Here is a 26,416-nt window from a genome sequence, read left to right as displayed (position 1 = left end):
GAGATCGAGTCACCCAAGATCATACAGTAAGAGGCAGAACCAGAATTGGAGCCCACGTTTCTTAACTTCAGTTCCAGGATTTTTGCCCCCATCATTACTTTTGGTCTTTAACTGGAGTTTTTATTTCTATTTATTTGTTTGGTCTAGGGACAAAACCTGGAGCCTCGTACATGCTAAGCATGTGCCCTACCACTGAGTAGCTCCCAAACCCTTTAATTGTACTTCAGTATAATCACCTTATTTGAGGGGGTCATGATCTTCTGCACATGCCTGGAATTTCCAGGGAATTCAGCAAGTCATGAAAAGACCCATGCTTTTCTCATGGATTGTCTTATCAACTGTGGGTTTAGCATATAATTGTGTGTAAAAACTCAAAGTGGATCTGGCATAAGGTCAGAGACCCTGCACCTACTAGTTGAAAATGTAGACCCAACTTCCCATCATGTCGGTTTAGGAACTAACTTCCTCACTAAGACTCCTAAAGTGCAAGAAATAAAATCTAGAATCAATAAATGGAAGGTATCAAACTAAAAAGCTTCTTCACAGCAAAGGAAACAATCAAGAACATGAACAGAGGGCCTATAGAATGGGAGAAAATCTTGGCAACCTGCAAATCAGTGCATTAATTTCCAGGATATGTAATGGACTAAAAAACTTAACACTAAAAAAACAAAATAATCCAATCAATAAGTAGGCAAAAGAATTGAACAGGTACTTCATAGAAGAAATATGGTCAATAAAAATATCAAAAAATGTTCAGCATCTCTAGCAATTAAAGAAATGCTAAAGCACATGGAGATCCCATCTCACTCCGCTCAGAATAGCAATTATCAAGAATACAAGTAACAATAAATGTTGGCGAGATGTGGGGGAAAAGATACCTCCCCCACTCATACATTGCTGGTGGGACTACAAATTGGTACAACCACTAGAAAACAGTATGGAGAGTCCTCAGAAAACTCGCAATGGAACCTACATTTGACCCAGTTATCCCACTCGTCAGCATATACCCAAAGGACTTATCAGCGTATTACAGTATGCAGCCATAGCAATGTTCATAGCAGCTTAATTCATAACAGCTAAGCTATGGAACCAACCTAGGTGCCCTTCAACAGATGAATGGATAAAGAAAATGTAGTATATATATATATATATATATATATATATATATATATACTACATATATATATATATGTATACATATATATACATTGTATATATATATATACAATGGAATATTACTCATAAAACAATAATTTTATAACATTTGCCAGTAAATGGATGGACCTAGAGACTATCATGCTAAGTAAAATAACCCAATCCCCCAAAACCAAAGGTCAAATGTTTTCTCTGATATGAGGATGCTAACATACAACAAGAGGTGGGGTAATAGAGGTTCAGTGAATGAGACAAAGGGGAATGAAGGGAAGGGAGGGGGTTGGAAATGGGAAAGACAGCAGAATGAATCGGACATAACTCTCCTATGTTCATATATGAATATACCACCAGTGAAACGCCACATCATGTATAACCACAAAAATGGGATCCTAATTAGAATAAGTCATACTCCATGTATGTATAATATGTCAAAATACATTCTACCTAAAAAGAACAAATTTCAAAAAACACTTTTGTGTGAAAATATGGGATCTGTACTGTAAGTATCTGCCATGAAACCCCAGAGTTGTATCTTAAGGAATATCCAGTGGCATTCTTTGATTTGCCATCTCTGGTTTGGTCTTGTCTGTCTGTTTTCTGACACTTAATATGGACTGAGGTTTGGAGAACACACAATTTCTAACTGTAAAATGGTGCAATGCTCAAATTACCATTTTCTATTTATAATCAATATGAAGTAGACCATAAAGAGTGCCTCTAGATTTTTGAATTTGTCAGCCCAGTAAAACCAACTCTTCCAAAACAATAGAATCAATATGCTGCTTTTAATTTTTCCAAATAAAAATTAAAAATATATGGCAACTATCACACACCACATCACAGAATTTCATGAAAGGACTTTTAACACCAAATACAGGACCCAAATACAGGATCTCATAAGTCTGTTTGGTCTTCTGAAACATTACTGTGCTTACTTGTCTCTTTTTGGTGGTCTGGTGCAAACCATCACAGACCTGCATGAATTGTGCCCCATAAGCAAATTTCAGAACAGATGTAAACGAATGACGAACATTTATCAGTTCTTCTCCAGTGATGGACCTATTCTCCCAACAGTTGGCTACTCAAGCCATTTCAATTGTTCTGATTATTCCCTTCCTTCCTGATTCTATGTTTGCAGTTAGAACACAAGTCTCTGTGTTGTGGTTTGGATGTGAGGTGTCCCTCAAAAGGTCACATGTGAGACAATGCAAGAAGGTTCAGAGAAGTGATTGGGTTGTGAGACTCTTAACCCAATCAGTGAGTTAATCCCCTGGAAGGTATTAACTGAGTGGTCCCTGGAGTGGTGGGGTGTGGCTGGAGGAGGAGGGAATTGGGGTGTAGCTATGGGGTAGATATTGTAACTGGCAAGTAGAGATCTCTCTCTGCTTTCTGATCAACATGTGAGCTGCTTCCCTCTGCCACACTCTTCCGCCATGATGTCCTGCCTCACTTCAAGCCCTGAGGAATGGAGTCAGCTATCTAGTAATTGAGATCTCTGAAACCACAAGCCCTTAAACTTTTGCTCCTCTACACTTGTTCTGATTGGGTGTTTTAGTGGTAGCCATGGTTCCAAATGTCAGTGTGCAACACATGAGATGCTTGTTAAAATTCAAGTCCTGAGGACTGGGGACATAGGTCGGTTGGTAAAGTGTTTTCCTAACATGCCTAACACCATGGGTTCAATCCCCAGCACCACACACACACAAATTCAGAGATTTGATCCTTACAGGGGTCTGACCAAGGAATCTGCATTTTAATAAACACCCCAGTTGATTCTGATGAGAAATTACTACATTCTGAGCAGTCTGAGTGATATTTTAAGCAGCTATTAAGTTCTACTAAAACAAGTCTTTTCTCCTAACCATTCTTGCCTGAAAGCATTGAACCTGAATTGAGTCGTCTGTAGACCAGCAATAACTAATGGAATTTCCTGCACTAATGGGAATATTCTACATATCTTTGCTATCCAATATGACAGTGACTCCCCACATGTGGTTATTGAGCACTTGAAATGTGGCAAGTGTTATCAAGGAACTGAATTTTGAGTTTTATTTATATTTCACTAATTTAATTTTTACATTTAAATAGGCAGATAAGACTGTAGGCTTTCATATTGCCCAGGATGGATCTAGCTCTGACTTGACAACCAGTTTGCAAGAAATACAGAGAACAGAAGGAAAAAACTAGAAGATAAAAAGAGGCAGAATCAATAAGGGAGAGGAGAGGAGGGTGGGAAGAAGAGGGAGAGAGGAGAGCGAGAGAGAGAGAGAATGAATGTGTAAATACAGAGAGGAGAAAGGAGGAGAGGAAATAAACCTATACCAATCAGAATCTGTCTGGGGAAAAAATCATCTGTCCAGGTTGTTTAACAGAGGAATTCAATACAGGGAACTAGTTTCAAAAGTGTGGAAAGAGCTAGAAAGCCAAATGGAATGTCCAGGCAACCCAGAGCTATGCTGTCAGGGAACCACTACCTCTCCTAGGGTTGTGGGGCCAGAGGGCATTATGTGACCAGAACCGAGGAGCCGGGGCTGCCTGTAAGAACTGGAATCACGCTGGACGCTGCCCGCGGACGGGACGGCGACACCATGAAATGATGGCGCCAGAGGCGGCCCCCAAGAAGAACCGCCGGCCGCCCACTCCGATCTCCAAGCTCTCACGAGCGCTGCTTCCCATCGGCTGAACTCAACAGGAAGCCAGCTGGCCAGGGAGACCAGGAGCAAGCTTTGCCGGACACTAGCCGAGCAAGGAAGGGAACAGATCTAATAGCAGGGGCAACGGCTGGCTCCAAACAAGCAAGGGCCACATTCCTATTCAGATTTGAGTCACCCCAGTGTGTGAAAAGACAATGGAAAGCGCCAATATGTCTTGGGTGGTAGATCATAAGAAGAAATGATTAATTTTCCAAGGACTGACCATTTCTAATGCTAAAAAAATAGTGGGGAATAAATGAAGTGAGATTGGCAAAACTGCATTGTTCAGGCCTCACTTTTGTGCTCATGGGAGTTCCGTTTAGCTCTTTCTAGTCTTATGTTCGTGAAAAATTGTGTAACAAAACGTTAAAGTTCTGGGGCTTTTTTACATCTTCATGTGTGATAATGTGTCTCTTTCCTCCCCCTCTCCTCTCCTTTGGTCCATATTCCTTTTCTACCAGTAATATTCATGGGCATTTGGCGAATTTTTGTCAACTTGTTATCTACAGATATCATCTCCACCTGGAATTGCTCTAAGGAACATTCTATTCTAAAATGTCAAAACTAAAGCTGCATCATAAATTGGCTTAGGATAAGAAATTATGACATGCAAAGGGTGACCAAGATTTTAATATTAATTTCAGATCAGACTTTTTTAAATCTACAAAGAGACAATGGTCCTAAAATGCAGCTGTGCTGGGAGAAAGGTTTTCTAGGGTCACAAGGTAAGGACATTTATAATATCTGAGCAGCTTTCCATGCCCAAGAAAATAAATTTGGGGCAAGTAGAGAGGACAGAGAATGAAATCAAAGTAAGAAATGATCTAGTCAACGCAGGAGGTGAGGGTTCAGTGTCCAGGACCATGATTAGGACTCCAGATAATCTGAGGGGTAGGGTAAGGTCCATTTCTCAGCAGCATCCACCGTAGTTCCAAAAGTGAGAGCGGAGCCTGCAGTGAGAGGAACCTGAGAGATGGACTGCTGGACCCCACTTTCTGTTGCCCGTGCTTTTTGCTCCTGCGGGGTACACGGGATCCTGCACCTTCCTGGGCAGCAGTGGACATTTCTTGACCTAGACGCTAACCTCGGCACCAAGAAGAAGTGCAAGGCCCACATCACACCCGCAGGGAGCAGAGAATGGGGTCCAGGATCGCACCCTCCCTGGCCTCAAGTAATGTGTGCGAGCTTTTCATTACTGTGAACAAAATACCTGACACAAACAACGGAGAGGAGGATAGACTGATTTTAGCTCACAGTTTGAAGTTTCAGTTGAGAGAGAGGTGGGGCAAAGGGGCCAAGAGACAAGACGAGTCCACAAGGGCACACACCCAGCCATCTACTTCCTCCAATCATGCCCCGCCTGCCAGTTTCCATCCAGTGGTCCTCTCAAATGATTAATCCATCAGATGGATTAATCCACTGATGAGACTAAGCCCTCACAATCCAATCCCTCCCTGAAAGACCCACCTCTCGTCACTGCTGCCTTGCCTTCAACATGTGAGCTTTTGGGGACACTCCTGATGCAGACCTAAACCATGTAAGCTTCTCCATGTATCCAGATGGATGTCAAGTTTCAGCCACAACATCCCTGGGGAGTTCAGGAATGGAAGGAGGACACATTGTTTGATCGTTTATATTCTCCACAAAGAGTAACAAGAAGACCGACTCCTTATTTGGCATCATTTTAAGATGTGCTAGAATGAGTATGGGGGTAGAAGATGAAACGAGAGTTGATGAACTTGATAGTTGTTGAAGCTGGCAATGGGTGTGTGGATTCATGGTTACTCCACTTTAATGTCTATGTCCAAAGTTTTCTTTAGTAAACTGCTTTTTAAAAGTCTTTAGAAAAAAAAAAAAAAAGTCTTTAGACAATGTGGCATAATATTACAATTTGATAAAGCTGAGTAACGCCTATATCCCTGTTTGGTATCTTACTTTGTATTCTTTGGACATGCTTTAATATTTGTATTGACAATTCTGCTTTTAAGTTTTTGTGTGCCAAATCCAACATCTAGGCCCAGTTTCTTTTGACTGTTTTTTCCTGAGTATGGACCACACTATCTTCTTTGCACTACTCACAATTTCCAGCTAAAAACTGGACAATTTAGATTCTATTGTACCAACTATTGACTCTGAAGTATTTTTATTAGTTTTAGCTTGATTTTAATATCTAAATTGTGCATTTCCTCTCCCCAGAGAAGAGGATATCTGTTGCTGTTTCTGCTCAATTTTACATCCTTATTTTTAATTTTTAGTCTGGCTTCCCAGGATCATATTGGTGTAGATCAGTGGTCGGTGGAGTCGGTGCTTGCCCAACCCCTGGAGTTCCAGTCTTCTGTCCACCACCAGTTTGTGCAGGTGGGACAGCTCTCTCAATGGCCAGCCCATGTCAGCCTTGGCTCTCCCTTCCCATCTCCTGGTCTCTTCTGTACTTGGGGACTTCCTGTTAGCCAAGGTTTTCTATGACTCTGCTCCAGGGTCTCTACATTAAATTCCCACTGGTCTATCACTGATTTCTGAATTTTTCCTTGTGAGTTGGCCACTTTCAAATGACAAGATCATAAGCTTTGCATTGTCATGACCCCTGCCACTGGGTCTACCCTATCAAGCAATGATGCTGCTGGTTTTCATGAACCTGCTCAGTGCTAGAAAAACCTGGAGGTTTGGGGCTGAGGGAAGCCCCAGGTAGGAAGGCCACGAGCTCCCCATAGTTCTTACCCAAAGCTCTAGAAGCTTTTCAAAAATAAATTTAAATTTCTTGCCTGCCTTTGATTTTAAGAGCCCACAAATGACTGTACTGCAATTTTAGTTATATACTTGCTTTTAGCAGAGAAATGGTTGACCTCTTCATAACTCCAGAGCCAGATTGCCTCCTAATAGCTGTCTACTCTTTTTAATGTTTCCAGTGTTACACACACACACACACACACACACACACACACAGAATAATCATAAGGCTAAATTTCTTTTCAGCAAGTAAAACTGTTGTCCAAAGAGAAAAGATAAAAAGTGAAAAAGATGCAGAAAAGGGGAATTTGATTTCTCAAGTGGCAGTTCTATGATGAATCCATTTTTACCATCAATACTTTCCAACACAGGAGCTATCAATTTGCTAAGCATGATTCCAAAGAGAAGAATAAAGGTTGAGTGCATATATCTAAGACCACCCCAAGTAGTTAAGTTCCCATATGGCCTAGAAGTACTTTAAGCAGACTTTAAAAAGATCCAAAAAAATTTCGAAGACTAAATATACCATGTAGGTTTTTAAAAATAAAATATCACTTCCTGATCCTAGAATCTGAAACCTTGTCACAAACATCCATTTTACTCAAGGAGAACACCCTAAAACATCTTTGCTAAAGGGATTAATGCATCAACTTACAGACGATACCATGGTTTCTTCATACCTAGGCAGAAGGAACTGCAGAGGAAACCTAAAGCACATTTCTATTGCTTTGTCTCTAATTATTTAAAAGAAATCATGTCTCCTCCCTTCACCACCTGGGAGGTTCTGCCCCTCCAGAGGTGTAGGCATTTAAGAACACACACCTGTGTAGCCGTGGATCAGGAAGGGATTGGGCCTGACCTGTCATTGTGAGAGGAAAACCAACAGTATAACCTTCAACATCAACATGGCTTGAATTTGAAAAAAGAAAATAGAATAATGTATCAAAGAATTTTAAGAGTTCTAGGATATCTAGACAACCGCTTCAACAAACTTAATACCGAGTTCACAGTATTTTCAAATCACTGAGATTTAATTCTTAAGATCCAAAAATAGTTCACTGAAGTCAAAGAATGTTAGAGCTGAAAAAAAAATTACTGGTCTAAAAATGTCACAGCTGAAGATTATCACAGTTAAAATATCATTACTGTGCAAATTATTAATTTCTTAACCCCCAAAGGGTTAAAGGACTGAAACACAGGAAGAGTTCATTTTAAAAGTCAAGGCAGAAAACCAGCTAAGATTCAAACATTTGGGGCTGGGGAGGTAGCTCAGCTGGTAGAGTGCTTGCCTTGCAAGCACAAGGCCCTGATGTTCAATCCCCAGTAAAAAAAAAAAAAAAAATTCAAACATTTGTCTTATGTGATCCACTTTAACATTTCTGAATTTTTTTTTTTTTTTTTTACTCTCCAGGACAAATATTTTTGCAGTTATAAGGGCTTATTAATTTACAGAATGTACTAAATTTTGACAATAACATGCTGTAAAACCCTCTGCTACATAATTATTCACATGACCTAAGTCCCAAGGACAGGAGGGTGAGGTTCAGGTTAATAACATTTTGTATTCCACTAAAACTGGTTTTAGGGCAAGAACCATTTGACTTTTATGACAGTTGCTAGCTTGCTTCCTTTAAGTTGTGCTTAGCCACCATTCCCCCTTCTCCCAGATGTCAGTCAGGCCCGGGCCAGGCCCTGCCGGCACTTGGCCTGTGTCCTCAAGAACATTTCTCACAACTCTTCAGTCATCCGGACATGTGTCAGTCTCTCCCACTTCACTGTGGATCTCTCAAACTTCATACCCAACTCCCTCCTTCTCAGCAGTAAGTTCCCCTCCAACCTCAGAGGAAAATTCCTACAACTTCCCTTTGCCCAAGTCCATCTATTTTCACCTCCCCTCTCTTCCATTGCCCGTGTGAGTAAAGAAGTGCTTCCTGTCTGAGGCCAGCCTCTTCACCTGTGGTGTGATCCTCCCTGTCCCGTCTCAGGTCTCTCTGTTCGTCCTTGTCAGCCTCCCCATCTAATCGAGGCCTTTCCCTGGCAATGACCCGTGCTTCAGGCTCGCAGATTAAAACAGCTGTTCCCCCACGTGGCTCTCCCACTTGGAATGCCCTCTGCACCCTGTGCCCTGCTTTCTCAGCGGTTGCTATAAACACTTTCCACCTGCTAATCACCTACTCAACAACAGGTTTGCCCTGCCATTCCGCCCACACTGATCTGGGCAAAGCCAACAACCACATTCTGGTCCCTAAATCCAAGTCTTCCCAGTCATCTCAGTGGCACAACCGGTGCTTTTGAGTTCTCCTTACCTTGGAGATAGCCCTTGGCTTCAGCAACTCCCGTCCCTGACAATCTTACCCACTTTTAGGCAGTAATAAGCACAGCTTCTATCACTTGTGAAGAACTGTGGATTCTACCAAACACTTCCACAAGTGGAACACTTGATTATGAACAAATGTGTTATTTGAGCCTCATAATCCCATGAGGCTTAGTAGGTGTTATCTCACAGATGAGAAAATGAGGCCCACACGCAGAGTGATTTTGGTAAGGTCACACATGAAGGGATCAAATCATGACTCCTGCCCAGCTGTCAACTTAAAACCCATATTCCTTTCAATACTATCATCACATGAAGAGTTAAAAGATATTAAGGTTCTACATCCAAGAAAAAATGAAGATATCCTGATTATCTTGGAGGAAGACCAAGAGGCCAATGATGCTAATACCGCCTAAGAAGAAAAAAGAAAAAAACAGTTAAAACCTTCCAGGTCTACTCTCATGCATAATCTGGAGAATCCTAAATTGTTCATACTTAAAATTTCCAAGTCTCAAACAGAATGCCAACAGCAGACATCCGGTGAGCACTTGGACATTCGCTTTAGTGGTTCATCAACTGCTGCTATAAACAACATGTGTAAGTCATTCCTCCCCCTTCTAAAGAAAACGCCAGCAGCTGTTTGCTAAAATTTTTTTTTTATTGTGGATGAAGACATTGCCAACTTACATATATCATTTTTATTCGGAGACTTTTTTCTTTTTGCTTTGCAGTGCTCCTGAGAAATTAAAAAATGTATTAGATTTAACTCTATAAAACTCAAACTCATCTTCAGATCAGGTTGGAAATTTCTCCCATTTAGATATTTCCCTTAAATCAAAACACAACTTATAAATTTTAAAGTCAAATCTTAATAAATTAAAGACTGGCAAATAATAACAATTGTCAGAACATTATTTTTTCCCATAGGACTATGTAAAATAAATATCACTAACTTATTTGATATTTACAAAATTAAATATAAATTTTTGTTGATGGAAGATGTTTTAAATACTTTGCTGTTTGAAAAACTTTATTAGTTTTAAAAATCAAATTTGAATGCTTTTAAGTTTGGGGCACAGTAGCACTTTCTAAATGGCTTACCCACTGCCCTGGTCCCTGAAGACACAGCCTACTTTTCTCTCCCCTACTCATCAACTGGATAAGTATCTCAAAGTCTTTCTGCCCCTTGCAACTAACCACTGAAAAGTTAAAAGAAACTGAAGAGGCTTTGAGAGGATATTTAATGTTTTGAGTAGGTACAAGAAGGCCATTCCTTCTTTCCTGTGGTCCTGTTGTTTAGTTTTGTTTTTATCCCTTTTAAAACAAAACAAGAACATTAGGAACTAAAACTCAAAAAACAAAAACTAACAAAACCCCAACCATATGATATAGTATTAACTAAAGTCAAATTCAATGGCTGGGCACATTTTCTACTAGAGTATGTTCAACTGGCTGTAGTTGAAAACCATTAGGAATGCTGTGAAAAACTGTGGCATCTAAGGCAAAATTCAACCACAAGTTCTACTAAGTTTATAAAGAAATAAACAGTAAAATTACTGTAGTTAAAATATTGCTGTAAGCATACCATTAGTGTCCTATTGCTAACGTTAGAGTTACATGCTTCACCACTGTCTGGTTGCTAAGAAGATTCCTTGAGCAGATGGTTCATCTCTGACACAGTTTAGTTTCAGAAAAGTCGATGAGTTGTCTGGTTTAGATCAACGCATGCAGTATGCACAGCAGTCAGCTGTGGTTTCAGTGACAAGACAAAAACATCAGGTACTACGGCTTTCACACAATGTCACATACATCAACAGCAGCCATGTAATATCATGTACCATGACATTTGGATGTGCAATCTACCAACAGTTTCCAAACTGAGGTTAAACTACAGCTTGAGGGAGGAACAGGGTGTTTTGGTCAAGGAAACACATAAAATGTCATAGAAGACATTTCGAATATGATGACATACTACTTACATATCCACTATGCATTTCCTTTTCAAAATAAAACACTTTTGCATGTACCATTTCTTTAAAATGACGGATTATGTATCTATCTTTTTAAGCTGAGAAACTAGTATTTCACTTGCTCCACACAGAAATGAAACAGGACAATCACTGAAAGTATTTTTTTAAGAAGTATGTAAAAATCTATAGAAGTATAGATGGTCCTCAATTTAAGGTGGTTCAACTTAAGATTCTTCAATTTTATGATGGTCAAAAATGATACATAGTTGGCAGAACTCGTACTTTAGATTTTGGATTTTCATCCACTGCTGAGCTAACAAAACTCAGTACAGCACTCTCTTGACCGGGCAGCAACAGCGAGAGGCAGCACCCTATCAGTCACAAGGTCACCAGGGCAGGAAGCAGACTGCATGTGCTGTGCTGCTGGGCACACATGGCATAGGTGTGGAACGTGCATTTTCAATGCAAGACGTTTTCAATCTACGGTGGGGTTACCGGCACGTAACTGCCATTAAGTGGAGGGGCATCTGTGTTGTCACACTAGATAGAACTCAGAGGCAGTTTAATATTTCTCATATGAATTGCTATGACAACTTCCTTTAATATGTACTGAAGAATGGCAATATAAATAAGTTAGTTAAGAAGAGAGGTGACACTGTGAAGCAGTATTATCTGTTAATTTTTCAGAAAAACAAGTTTTAACAATCAACACATAATCAAAACTTCCAGTCTCCCAAATACATTAGAAATATACAGTTAATCACAGCAAAATTTACAATCAAATTTCACTCTGGTTGGAGCCAGACCTCTTTACATATTTGGACTAATCTTGTTTTCACCTTTTCTTGCTATACAAATGTTTCTATTTCCAAGGCATATCTACATTTACAAAATCTGTAAGAAATAGCTCTTAAATGTACAACTTCAAATTATAAATATGAACATCCTCATATGATTAAGTTTCAAGTCAGGATTTTTTATGATGGGCTTATAAAAAAATTAAAGAAATACTCTCTTTCTTACTCATAAGTTTTAAACAGCTGGTACTGGTGCTGTGGAAGTGATTTCACCGCTCCAGTCACCACTGTGACGGGAAGAGATGATCTGATTGCAGTACCTGTATCAACACTGCAGACAAGGCATGAGGCGGCATGTTAGGAATATTGCTTATTATTTTTTGTGGATGCAGCTGTACAATTTAACACATATGAAAATTGTCTGTATTTTTGTTAGCAAACCTTTAGTTTTAGATGGTATCTTTAAACAGATACCTCAGCTCTTGAAACTAAATGGTGTATCAATGCCATGTACAGGACAATAAACAGGAACAAACTCTTAATACTGTAACCACTTGGATGGCGCTCAAGGGAATTATTCTGAGCAAAAACCACCAGTCTTAAGAGGTGATACAACGTACGATTTCATTTATACAGCATTCCTGAAATAACAGAATTAGAGTTGGGGAACTGTTAGTGGCTGCCAAGGACCAAGCAGGGAGACCAGAGGCATGGTTACTTAGAAAGGGCAGCAGAGGGATCCTTGGGATGCACGTGTGTCTCGTGACTGTGGTGGTAGTCACATCAATCTATGTGGATGATGAAACTGCAGAGAACCACATATGCACAGTCACAGGGGACTGGCGACCTCCCAGGGAAAACCTTATACTAGGCTTTTTATATAAAGTCTTCTAAAGATGGTTAAAATTTGCTTCAAATCCATTTTCTGCACTATGTAGAGAAGCTACACTAGTATTTTCTCTTTTTTTGTAAATTGCTTGATGTTGAAAAGATAAACTGCATGTCCCTAGCCCAAAAGAGCTTGAAATTCAGAGGAAGAAATAAAAAGCTGATATATATATATCTCGACTAGGTATTTTGGCTTCCTTTTTTTATTTTTGTAAATTAAAGTAAAAGATAAATCAAAAATTTCTAGCTTGAGTTAGGTGAAATCAGAGAAGAGAAAAAGCAGTTATACAGCAAATATTTCTCTGACACCTGTAATTTCTAAAAGCATAAAGAACATTTTTATTAAATTTAGAGAAATTACAACTGCAAACATATACATGACTTCTTTTCCAAAAGGCCACTTTGTGAAAAATTACATAGTGTTTATGGTTTCTTTAAAGTGCTAAATCATCTCTAGCTTGAAAATCACCTATTGCTTTAAAAGGTCCTTTAGTACAACCCCGGCGCTGTTGTCAGGGGACACTGGCAATGGTGTAAACGTGGGCAGAACATCTGAGATGGGTTTCAAAAGAAGATGCCCAGATCCACCAGGTCCAAAACCAGCTGGGTTAATAAGAGGCACAGCTGCAGAGCGAGGAGCCAAGAATGGATTCACATCTGTTCTTCTACCAGTCCTGAGTTCTGCTGCATCTAAATGAAAAGATATGGGTTATTTAGTCTCTAAGCATCACAAAGAAGTCAAATTGAAATTACCTTCTAATATAAATAATAGCATAAAGAAAGCTATCCTTATACTGTCAAATGGATTAACATAGATACATGTGAGTAATCAATTTACCACTATATAGACTTTAAAATTCTACTTCTGTGGTAATAACACTGGTGTTTAACACAGTTTTTGGACTGCTCTTTACTTGTTCAGAAGTGTTTTTGTTTTGTTTTGTTTTTTTTGTTTTTTAATCACCCGTGGTGCCGGGGATTTGAACCCAGGCCCTTGCACATGCTAGGCAAGTGCCCTACGAGATGGGCTTTAGCGTCAGTACTCTTTACTTATTCAGAATGAAAGCACAAGTAGACCTTAATTCCTAAACACCAATACTTATTGGCAGTATGAAAACCTGATTAAAGTTCACTGTGGTTAACTTGGAACATTTTCTGGTAAAAAACAATGCTACACATATGCTTTAGGTTTCCAGATCTGGCTCCATAATTCATATGCTGCTGGATTCTGGATCCTAGAAGCAGCATCTATGAAATATACATGGGTGAAGGAGAGTAAGAAATAAAGAAAAAAGAATGGGACAGAGAAAAGAGGAGGGATTATTTATATGAATAACTAATGCTTTATTAAACACATTAATACTGTTGCTTTATCCTTAATAAACTTTACTTATTAGAAGAAAAGTTTTTTAAATGGTATCACCTATGTTGCAAGGCAAATTCTTACCTACCCGAAAATGAAGGACTTGAGAACTTAAGATTTCCCAGTAATTATAATGGTCATGAAAAATGCTGGTGCCCATATTATAATGATAACAAATAGGACTGATACTAATTTATCAGAAGACAACAGATGCATACATTACCTGATTATCTTTTAGATATTCAAAAATTTGAGAGCAAATCTCAATGTCCTATCAAGTTGGGCTGATACAATTCATTTTCACTGGAATAGGTATTTGGCACATGGTCTAATGTATTAGTGACTAGAATTCTGCTTTATTACCCAAGACCACTAACAAGTTCACTGATAAGAGACAAGCAACCCTTTGTAGGTACCACTTCAGCAATGGAAAACTCAAATACAACAGGCCTCCTAACAAAGAAAGTACTAAGATGAATTCATTAAATCTAGTTGTTATCAAGTACCCTGGAACCTCAAGCTGAATTTTCATGTGAATAACAACTTTCTAAACTGGAAAGGCTTCTGGTATTATCTACTAAGCTCTGATATACTTCCACATGTAGGATGAAAGACTTAAACTTGCTTTAATTCATGCAAACCCTATTATCAGTTCATCACTGGTTTGTATCTCTGACCAACACAAAGCAAGCTGGGTTTTGAACTGATAAAAGAAAGGCGCAACAGGAGGAAATGGAGTGGGAAGAAGGGTAAGGGAGGGAGACGGCAGGGAAGACCCTGCCACAGGAATTGAGACTCTCCTTCAAGATGCTATAAGCCTAGTGTAACAAGAAAAAAAAAAAAAATTTTTTTTTTCAGGATTGTCTATACCTCCTGGAAAAAGTTTTGACTTTTCACTAAATTTGGTAGTCAAACTTTTATCTAAACAACAGATAAATTTTATTTATCTTTCTGTAGAAGTTTGGAAAAAATAAAAGAATGAGAAGAAAATAATTCAAAAAATGAGAAATATTTGTTCATGTTAGTCTTTTAAAATTCTATAATTTTATCCAAATTTAAGTATATGGTATGTGATACAAACCAAAGGGTACCTAATAACATACACCTTTAAATCTATGTTAAAATGTGCATCTATATTAAAATATAAAAATTTCAGATATTCCAAATAAAGAATAATGAATAATTCAATTTCAACTCAAGAAATTTTACTGCATGTCAAGATTGGTGATATGAATATATAGTCATTAGAATCTAGGGAGATAGAAAATATGTACCTGTCTATACCACCTTGCTACCAGGCAGACCTTTCAACATGGAGGGCTGCTTTCCAGCATTCCTGGTGGTCTAAGTCAGTTTACTGATCTGAACTTATACATACTATTTACATGCCAAGGTCTGGATATTGAGTGTGACACTTGGATTTTTCAAAGGGAAAAATAAGCTACACATCAAACTGGGGTCGTAGCTCAGTGGTGGAGTGACTGCCTGGCATGCATGAGGCCCTGGGTTGGATCCTCAGCACCACATAAAAGTAAATACATAAAATAAAGGTATTGTGTCCATCTACAACTATAAATATATTTTTTAAAAAAGCTATACATCTAACTCTGAGAAGTAATAAGCACCATTAATGAGAAAGGCAAACAGGTTAACAGGCAAAAGTTTTAACCAGTTCACCATCATTTCCAGAAGAATAATTCAGAGACTTATGTAAAGAGAGAATTTATTCTGAAATACAAAGGGAAAATATTTCATGCTATTTAAATTAATCTAAGCCAATTAAATATCAGATTGCTATAAGATATAAGGTCTTATTGGAATTTTGAAAGCAGATTTAACATTTTCAAAAACACTAAAAATTTAATTATCACGGTAAAGCAAAATCATCAGTTAGACATTCTATTTTTAATATTTACCTTTAAAACTTCCTGGTACAACTGAACCTTGTTTTCTCTTTCCTGGTGAATCTAGAGGTTTCATGCCATGAACAGAAAGTTTTGGTGGTGGAATAGATGGATGAGACTCTGTTTCCAGAAATTTAACAAAAAGCTCTGAAAAAGACTAAGAAAAAATATTTTGGTTATATTAGGCTACACAATAAAATTATATTTACTATAACTAAGAAAACATACCAGCTATTTTAATTAAAAACTGATCATGCTACGTGATTTTTTTTTTTTTTTTAAACAAATCAGCTTTATGGACAAATGAAAATGGTAGCACTTTAGATACACTGTTATTACAAAATTTTAACTATTTAGTACTACTTAGTAAGTAATCTTTGTAACACCATCTGTTTCAAACACCTTACAGTTAGAATTAGCTAACTGTCATCAATGACACTTAGACATCAATTCTTTTTTCTTTCTTTCTTTTTTTTTTTTTTTTTTTTTTTTGGTGGTAGTGGGGATTGAACCCAGGGGTGCTTTAACCCCAGCTCTTTTAATTTGTTTAAAATTCTGAGACAGGGTCTTGCTGAGACTGGCCTTGAACTTGCTATTCTCATGCCTCAGCCTCCCAAGTCACTGGGATTACAGGCATATGCCATCATGCCTAGCAAGACGTGAAAATTTTATCAATGGAAAACATTCATTAAACATGATTCCCCTTTTCCACAGTACTGGGGACTGAACCCAGGGACTCATGCATGGTAGGCAAGTGTTCTAAACACTGAGCCAAACCCCCAGAGTCCTTAAAACATGATTTCCTAAATTAGGACCCAATCAATGAATATAGCAAGAGATCACCAGTAACATGATCAAGTTAAAATAATAATGAAGCACATATCTTTCCTTTAATTTAAATTCTGTCATCCAAGTAACACAGGTTCTTCCTATCTTTTGTGTTCTTTTATTAAAAAAATAAACAAAAGGAAGAAAAATCCTACATTCTAACTCATAGTGCTACTTAATTCAATTAACATTCACCTAAAGTCTAGTGCATACCAGGCACTAAATCTTTCATGTTTGTTAACTGCCTGCTCCTACAAAAATGTTAGTTTGTTCAAGACAGATACCTAGTTTATCTGGTGTGCAGCTGTATCTCCAAAGCTTACAAATCTGGGACACAACAGGTGCTCAGTAAGTATCACTGGCTCAATGATACTTACCTATGTGAATATAGTAAAGTTTCAGCATTCAAGAATCTTGTATTTTGTGGCAACAGCAGCATAATCAAACATAAAGAAATGATGGCTAGGCTGGGGTTGTGGCTCAGTGGTAGAGCACTTGCCTACCATGTTTGAAGCACTGAGTTTGAGTCTCATTTTTTTAAAAAGTTATCCATTGACAACTTAAAAAAACAAGAAATGAGGGCTGGCTCAGTGGTAGAGCACATGCCTAGCATGGTTGAGGTCCTAGGTTTGATCCCCAGACCATAAAAATCAAACAAACACACAAACAATACTTAAAATGAAAGTACTGAATAAAAAAGTTAAAATGAAACTTATATGCAATAATGTAATTAAAACTGGCCTATCATCCTTAAACCAAACCTCTCTGGATCTCAGTTTCCACAACTCCAGAATAAAAAAAAGAGTTGTATAAAATAAACTAAAAAACAAATATGATTCTTTGCAAATGAGTGTGACATACAATCATTTCACCATTCATAGTCTACAAGAATAAAACTGATTCTTACATTGTTAAGCATAGGTTGCTGATTTGGTCTCAAAGGTGTGTTGGGAACACTTTTTGATCCTCCTCCAAGCCATCCAGTCATCCACTTAGTTACACCACCATAATCTTCATTAAACAACTGCAAAATTATTTTAAAACAAAAGTATTATCAATACAAGTAAAGAAAAAATATGAATTGCTTTTATATGATTTCAACAAATCATGCTTTTAAAGTCTGGTTCCTCGTAAATGTTTCCTAATATTCATAGAGGCTACAAATACAATAAAGTATTATGCCAAGCACACATAAAGGTTTGGGGGATTGTTAGATCTTAAAATTTCAGTATGGTAATAAAAGAGGTGACTTCTAAGTTAGAAAATGTTTAAACTAATACACAAATTGAACAAATCTACCTCTTCAGTGTAGAATAAAATGATTCCATTTCCACAAAAATTGAGAAAATTAGATTAAGTAAAAGTTATATACAATAAAAGGAAAAGATTTTCTATGATGCCACTCCTAAAATCATAAATGCATTCAGAATAGCTTTTGCTGTTACCTGCTCCATTTCCTCCCTTGGAATGTCCAGGATGCTTCCCATTAACCGTAACACTTCATGACGCTTATTTTTTGGTGTATGGAAATGACCAATGAAGAGGTTCCTCATGAGGTCTCTAAGAAAATAAAGGCAGAAACGGCTCAAGCCAATTCAACACAGAGTGTACCCAAACACTAAACAGATAAACATTTAATTACACTTAAACAATTATATTTAATTATAAAAGACTGAACAATAAAATACATTAAAGTAGCTTTTTCAAAAATTTGACAAATCTAATTCAGAATATTTCTAACAAGCCAAAATGCATGCCTTTTAAAACATCACTTATTAGTCACCCATTTTCTTCAACCCAATGATCGCCTGAGAAGGTGACTCATTAGTAATGCTCAGTGGACTGACGTTCACCTGAAGCAAACACTTAAGTGGTAACAACAGTTCTTGTGTTTAACTATTAAATTTCTCTATTCACATTTATCAAAAAATTTCTAATAATATTAAAATATATACCTAGACCTAATATGTTTGAGCAAGATATAATCAATAAGTCATGCTTTTTTAAGTGTGGTTCCTAGTAAATGTTTCCTAATATTGATAGAGGCTACAAATACAATAAAATGTCATGTCAAACACACATAAAAGTTTGAGGGATTGTTAGATCTTAAAACTTTGGTATCATAATTAGAGAGCTGACTTATAAGATTATTCATTAAAAGACAATAAGGCGAGAAAAAGAATAGTAAAAGGAAATTTTTTCTTTTCTAAGTACTTCATATTGGGGAGATGTTTTAACTCTTCCATATGATTTTAAGAAAAAGAATGAATTGGGGAAAATATACTTTAAAAACCAAAAGAAGGCAACTTATTCTATTGACCCTCATTAAAACTACCTCACATATCTCATCATATAAGAAAGGCTTCTTAAAATCTAATCATATTATAAAGATCTACATTTAGAAGTTGTTTTATCATAAAAGCAATCTCTATAAAATACAAAAATGTTAAAAGGCAAAGGCATACTTGTCCACTTTTCCTTCTGTGCTGTTTACTAAGTTCATCAATTTCTTTTGTGCATCATCCAACATTTCTTGTCGGAGCTCATCTGTTTTAAAATATGTGAATAAAGATAGCTATTAACTGATTAAAATAGTTTGGGTGGATATATAATGAGACTTATAGATCTTTATTATGAACTTTGAAAATATATCCTAATTGGGAATATTGAATTACTTCCATATCATATTTGGTTCAGGAATCCAGGCTCTCTGATACAGAAATAACCTAGAAGCCAGGGTATGCATTATTCCATATAGGTTCCCCCCAAGAAAATATTTGATTCCTTAAAAGAAAACTTAAAACTCACAAAAGGTTTCCATCCTCTAGAAACAATATCAAAGAAATTTTCACCACCATTTCCTTATGAAACATTTCCAGAGCAACTCTTATTTAATGGGAGGAAACAAAGGCCAATTTCATATTTTCATTTTTCTATTTTCCTGGCTAGATTCTATTTTAGTGAGTTGAGTTCTACAAACTAATCCTATGGTTCAAGACACAGCTGACAGGACAGGGTAAAGTATTCCAGAGTAAGGAAATCAGAAAATACAACACAGACCACTGGCTCTAATAGACTAATCAGGTTGTAACAGTTTATGGCTGGTTTAAAAAGTAAGTAAAATCTGGACTGGGGTTGTAGCTCAGTGGTGGAGGGCTTGCCTAGCACATGTGGGGCACATGCTAATCATAACACAGGGTCAAGGATTCCTGGACTAAGAAGTTCTCAGTTGAACAGGAGTTTACACTTGTTACTTGGGAAGTGACTAGTTTGAGCTCAATGCTTACTAATTGTAAGGTAGATTACATGTTTTCATTCTGAAAGAAATGAAGAGGAGACCACTTTGCAACAGAGCTCTACTTTGCAAATCAGGAAACGCATCCACACTAGTCTCTGACCTCTTTCCACAAGTCTACTCTCTTGACTTATGCATTTTCCTAGCAGTAGCTGGATACGAGTTCCCTTATCAGATACATGACTTGCAAACATTTTTTCCTCACGTGTGGGTTACTTTTCTTTGTTAATGATATCCTTTGAACACCAAAGGTTTTAATTTTGATGAAGTCCAATTTATTTTTGTCTTTTGTTGATTTAGCTAAGATAGTATCCCCTTACCCATTACCATGAAGACTTACTACTATGTCTTAAAGAGCTTTACAGTGGGCTGGGGATATAGCTCAATTGGTAGAGTGCTTGCCTTGCAAGCACAAGGCCTGGGTTCAACCCCCAGCACCGCAAAAAAAAAAAAAAAAAAAAAAAAAAAAAAGTTTTACAGTTTGACTTTAAAATGCAGGTCTTTGATTCATATTCAGGTTCATTTTTGTGAGGAGGCAGGAGGTAGAGGATCTAACTTCATTGTTTTGTTGGGAACATCCAATTGTTCAAAAATCAACTGACCATAAATATATGTTATCTTTCTGGACTCCCATTTCTACATATTTTTTCTTCTGCCTGGAAAGCTCTTTTCCACCAGTTCTGCCTACTGACTCTTGCTTACCCTTCATGTTGCAGTTCCCAACTCACTTCCTCAAGAAGCTTTCTGAGCCTTATAGATTAGGTCTGGCTATGTTATGTTTTCATTCTGTCCTGTACAATGCCTAAAATTCTCACTTAACAGTTCTAAATACAAATATAAAATGCCAGTTTAACTGTTTGCAATGGTTTGTGGTTTTTCCAAGTCACAAAATGCCATTCATGTAATAGGCTAACTTTACCAAAATAGAGATGGTTGCCATAACCATATTATAAAAGCAAGGTTTGTGTTTGGAAAATCTACTATAAACTTTTCCTTTCCTGTCTTTCCAGTAAGGAATTAAACTTGGATTTAAAAAAGGAAAAGGGGAAAGGGGAGAAAGTACTATTATTAAAATGTAAGTTGCCAATCTGGGCAACATTTTATTTTAGATCCTTTGTGCATGAATTCTATAAGCATGCAGTTGCTACCTGTGACTTTTCTAGCACTACTACCACTTTTTTTTTTTTTTCCTTCCTTTCCCCTTCTTCTTCTTTTTGGCACTGGAGCTTAAACCCAGAGTAACTTTACCACTGAGCTACATCCCCAGGCCTTATATGAGACAGGTTCTCACTAAGTTGCCCAGGCTGGCTTGAACTTGTGCTCTTCCGCCACGCACAGCGCTGGGATTACAGATGTGTGATGCTGTGCTTGGCTCTACTACATTCTGAATGGGTACAGAACTCCACTCTTCAGAGGAAGACAAACAAATAAGTTAACCTCTTGTCACTGTTCCGACTTACCCATCCACTCACAAGCTACAGAAGGAGCCTGAGTAAAGATGGGCAGGTTCTTCTCACCTATGCTCCTCTGCTCCTCCCCACCAGTACAGAGGGGGCAGAGAAATAGAGGTCAAACTTCCCCTGCCCCCTCTTATCTGAAATTTCCTTTCTCCTAGCTACTTTCCTCTATAATTAATAATTTTATGTTGATTACTTGTCAAAACGATAATAATTTGGGTATATTGGGAAATACGAAATATATTATCAAAATTATTTTAGGGCTGGGGAGATAGTTGGTAGAGTGCTTGCCTCACAAGCACAAGACCCTGGGTTCAATCCCCAGCACCATAAAGTAAACAAACAAAATTATTTTAATATATATATTTTTATTGTTTTAATATAGTCACTAAATATTTAAAAATTATGGTGCTCACAGTATATTTCTATTGAACAGTACTTTCTTAGACTATAACCTGAATATAAAACTACACTATTCTGTCTCTTATTTAAAAATATATAAATAAACTAGATATGGTGGTGCATGCCCACAGTGCCAGTTACTCTGAAGGCTGAGGCAGGAGAATTACTTGAACCTAGGATTTGGAAGCCAGCCTGAGCAACATGGAGAGACCCATCTCAAGAAGACAAGCAAACATAACTGAATGACAGACATCTGGAGCAGATCCTGATACAAAGTATCAGATTCAGAGTAGATTCTGATGCACATAATTTTAGCAAAATAAGTTAGAAAGTCAAAATGTAACTTAAGGCCATAATGACAAGATTAAAATATTAAACTTATTATTAAAATGAATGGTTAGTCCCTGAGCTAATATGACACAGAATGCAAAAGGCTGTTTCAAATTCAAGTAGTAGTTTAAATGTATTTTGATATTTGTGTCCAGAAAAAGACCAAAGTCAGAATTTAGGGAAAAGGGTTGGAAGAAATGTGTTAACTTGTGAGAGGTTAGAAAAAGGCAACCACCCACTTCTGAGATTTCCAGAGGCGCCTGTTTTTCTCCAGGAACATTGACTTCTCCCTTCAGAGATTTGAATGTTTCTTTTCAAAAACTGAAGACTAACTCAAACCACAATTTGAAGTCAGAACTGCATTTACATGGCTAGGCAATATAGCCATTCCGAAATGAGTTTAAGCCAAATACAATATTCCTGTGAAATAATCTCACATGCCAAAATGATTCTTTAGAAGTCAGAGTGGGGGAGGGGTGTGTTAAAGTTAAGCAATGCAGCAGACTGACTCTAGTCTGGGGAGAGTGCAACTCTTGAGTACAGGACACATTAAACCTCCACAGTTGAGTGTGCAAAACTCCAGAGACAGTGCCATGGTCTTCATCACTTCATTTAAAATCAAAATTAAAATCAGCATACTATAACTTAACATTTTATTTGTGATTAGTGATGGTGCATTATAATACTTTCTTCAGAGAAAATCTTAAAATTAATCATACTCCTTACAAAGTCGTACGTCTAAGCTCTTATCCTATGGACAAGATCCAAGACAGTTTTAATGAACAGTCACTTGCCTGAAAACAACAGAGCCCAGAACTTGAGTGACCAAGACCTGTATATGAACCATGGTCCTCTCATTAGGATCAGACATTTTGTTGCTGTTTTGTTAAATGAACACGCTTATCTCAAAGGATTTTGAGAGAATCAACTGAATAATCAAATGTGGATTTTCTGAACAGTAGAGTCCTATATAAAACATGAGTACTCATTCATCTGATTTCCTAAAATAACTAATCAGGAGTTCATCTTTCAATAGCCCTAATTGATGTCAATCATGTAACACTTCTATTAATGCTAATATTTTGTGATTTTTCCCTCTATCTTGCATATTTGTTATCTTTAAGAACTAAAATGATTCAATAGAAGGAAGAAAAAAATATTAGATGATTTCATTTATATATATAAATGTCAGTAAACAAATTGGATCTGGGTGTCCTATTTGCAATGGCAATCTTAAAAATAAATTTAAACCTAATAAAATATTTAATATAAAGAAATTTCACTTCTTCATTTTATAAATAAAATACATATAAATATATATTTATTTTTATATATATATATATATATATATACACAAAACCAAAGCAAAATTAGGTGGTCTTTTTATTATAGAATTTCAACTTATACAAGATCACTAATACTTTAAACACCAAATAATATTTTTCATGAGATATCATATCTACTTGTAATTTGAAGTAAAGATATATTAGCATTTGCTTTGCCTTTTAACTCAATTCTTTTCAACCCTATCGGACATGTAATTTTAAGGTCTAGGGTACATGGTTACTGCTTTCTTGTCCCATAATCATAATTATTGATTGCAGAATGAAAAGTTAACTTCCTAGAAATAAACTCAAAGGAAAATAATTTTATTAATATAGTATAACCTCGCTAATTTGAATTCCATTAGATTATAATCTGTGATTAAAACAAAATAGTATTATAAGATCTGTTGGATTATTTATATCACTAACTGAAATTACTATATTATTATATATACTTGAAAGTTGTTTTTTTTTTTTTTTTTTTTTTTGGTACTGGGTATTGAACCCAGGACACTTTACTAATGACCTACATCCCCAGCCCTTTTTTATTTTGAGAAAGGATCTCACTAACTAAGGCTGAGGCTGGTCTCAAACTTGTAATCCTCATGTCTCAGTCTCCTGAGTCACTGGGATTACAGGCATGCAACACTGCATCAGATGAAAAAGAAATTTTTAATGTGACCAAATGTGTTTTCCCTCTCCATTCTCCTCCCTCACCCTTTATTATGAAAGCAAATAATTTGTACTGTATTTTCCATACTGAAACTGAAAAGCTTTTTAAGAGTGAATGAGCCAAGCTACATAGTATTTAATTTAAAAAGGTTACACAGACTAGCCAAATTCCAAAAGAAAGGACTGCAATTTTGTCAGTGAAAAGCAACATTACTGTAATGTTTCCCTACTACAAATCAGCACAGACTACATCCAGCCCAAAGAAGTGTTCTGTTCAGCCCACACAGTGTTTTTATAAAAATGCAAATTAGGTGTCACAGTAGCAAACTGGGATATTTCAAATGAACATCCAGATTTCCAATGTCGCTTGAAAGATCTGAGATTTGTCAACAATGGGTCCATATGCCTGTGCAGAGTTGAATATCTGCCATCCCCATAAGAAAAAAATTCAATGCACTGGTCTCTGCCCTTCTCCTTTGCTCTTTTATATTATAATTATGGCCCAGTTGACAGCATGTGTCTGTGATCCATGCTGAAGAATTTCACATCTCCATGCAACAACCCACTTCTACCTTCAACTTCCCAGTCCTCCACATCCAGCTACACCCCACCTCACCACACACATGCATTCACATGCACACTGCACTTGGTTATCATTAGTCAAACATATCTTTGGCCAGTAGTCAGATTACACCAACTCATTTCACTTAAGTTTCCTCTTTTGTCTGGAATGCTTTTCACCAACTCCTTACTACTTAAATGTATCTAGTTATCACTCTCCTGAGGTTTCCTCTACCCTCACTAGCCCTTCGTTCCACACACCTAGTAGAAAGGGTAGTGCTTTCTTTTCAAAACAATCTGTTGCAACTACTCCACACGTTGTCTTCCTTTTCCTCCCTGCCTGTCAATCTCCTAAACCATGCCCTTGTCCATCTTTGTTAATTACTACAGTGCACAACAGATAAACAATGAATATTTGATAAAGAAAGAACGATTTTCTCTAAAAAGGGAGACTATATGGGAAGAAGAATAAATGATTTATGTTCTGAATTACCCATACCTACAGAAAGAAGGGAAAGCATAAAAATTGTTAACTCAAAACATTCTCACCAGTACATAATTTACTTTTTCCTTTACTTTTTTTTAAGCTGCTATTTCTAAAACATAGTTCAGATAAGATATTAATACTAGGCAAACACACTTAAAAATGTACTCAATTAAGGCTGAACACAGAGGTACATGCCTTAATCCCAGTGATTCATGAGGGTGAGGCAGGAGGATCACAAGTTCAAAGTCAGCCTCAACAACAGTGAGACCCAAAGTAACTCAATGAGACTGTGTCTCAAAATAAAAAATAAAAAGCGGGGGCTGGGGTAGCTCAGTCGGTAGAATGCTTGCCTTGAAAACACAAGGCCCTGGGTTCGATCCCCAGCAACAAAAGTAAATAAATAAATAAATAAATAAATAAATAGGGCTGGGGATGTGACTCAGTGGTTAAACATCCATGGGTTCAATCCCAGGTACAAAAAAAAAAAAAAAAAATTAAGTTGAAAAGTGAAAAGTGCTTAATTATTTCCCTAAATGATACAAACATTTATTTTTTCTTAATTCAAATGTTGGCACTGTCTAGTATACCCATGTGTTTATATCATCACAAATAACTTTTTAACCATTTATGGCAATTCAGAACACTGCATCTGGTACTTCTTATATGTTTCCTCTAAAATCACCACTTCTGCCAAAAACATCTATAAAGAAATCCCTGAAAAGGTTTGGGTAACGAAGCGTCTGGGAATGTATTTGGCCTATGTTCAACAAGACATTATATGTTTTCTTGTATAAATCATGTCCTGGAAAACGGAATGGCCTTTTATTTAAAACAAAAACTCTACCATCCAGCACCACAAAGGTAGTTCCATGAAAAACATTTTTAAGCTTTTATATTTGTAGTTTCTATGCTTCATATTACAGTAAGTTTTTACTGGGACTCATTTTATACATTCTTTTAGATTTTCTTATTAAAAAATATTCTAATCTGGGATTGTGTAGAGGGAAACAGGGCTGGAGGGGGTGGGGAAAGGAAAGATAGTGGACTGAGACAGACATCATTACCATGTATTATTACATGAATGGTGTGAATCTACACTGAGTACAACCATAGAAATGAAAAGTAGCACCCCATTCATGTACAATGGATCAAAATGCAGTCTGTAAAAATAAAAAAATATTCTAAGGAAATTTTCCATTCTCAACTCTTAAGAAGACTTTTTTTTAAGTAGTCACTAAGCTTTCT

General features: G+C 36.9%; 1 protein-coding gene across 6 annotated transcripts in view; it reads right to left on the bottom strand.

Annotated features, from left to right (window-relative positions):
* Window positions 1–9,531: 9,531 nt before the first annotated feature.
* Window positions 9,532–26,416, bottom strand: part of TRIP11 (thyroid hormone receptor interactor 11) — a 63,019-nt gene continuing 46,134 nt past the window's right edge. For 5 of the 6 annotated variants that reach the window (XM_079127615.1, XM_079127616.1, XM_079127617.1 and 2 more), the window contains 5 exons: window positions 19,108–19,189; window positions 18,088–18,202; window positions 17,550–17,666; window positions 15,827–15,971; window positions 9,532–13,237 (listed from right to left, as the gene is read on the bottom strand). In XM_079127615.1, coding sequence (XP_078983741.1) covers window positions 13,017–13,237; window positions 15,827–15,971; window positions 17,550–17,666; window positions 18,088–18,202; window positions 19,108–19,189 — 680 coding nt within the window. In that variant the 3' untranslated portion in view covers window positions 9,532–13,016. Of the gene's footprint in view, window positions 13,238–15,826; window positions 15,972–17,549; window positions 17,667–18,087; window positions 18,203–19,107; window positions 19,190–26,416 lie in introns of those variants that run through there. The other variant, XR_013761917.1, reaches the window with a different exon arrangement.

Source organism: Sciurus vulgaris (assembly GCF_902686455.1).
Source record: "Sciurus vulgaris genome assembly, chromosome: 2".
Classification (NCBI taxonomy): Eukaryota; Metazoa; Chordata; class Mammalia; order Rodentia; family Sciuridae; genus Sciurus; species Sciurus vulgaris.
The sequence above is the reverse complement of the archived record's forward strand: the minus strand, read 5'-3'. Positions and strand labels throughout refer to the sequence as shown.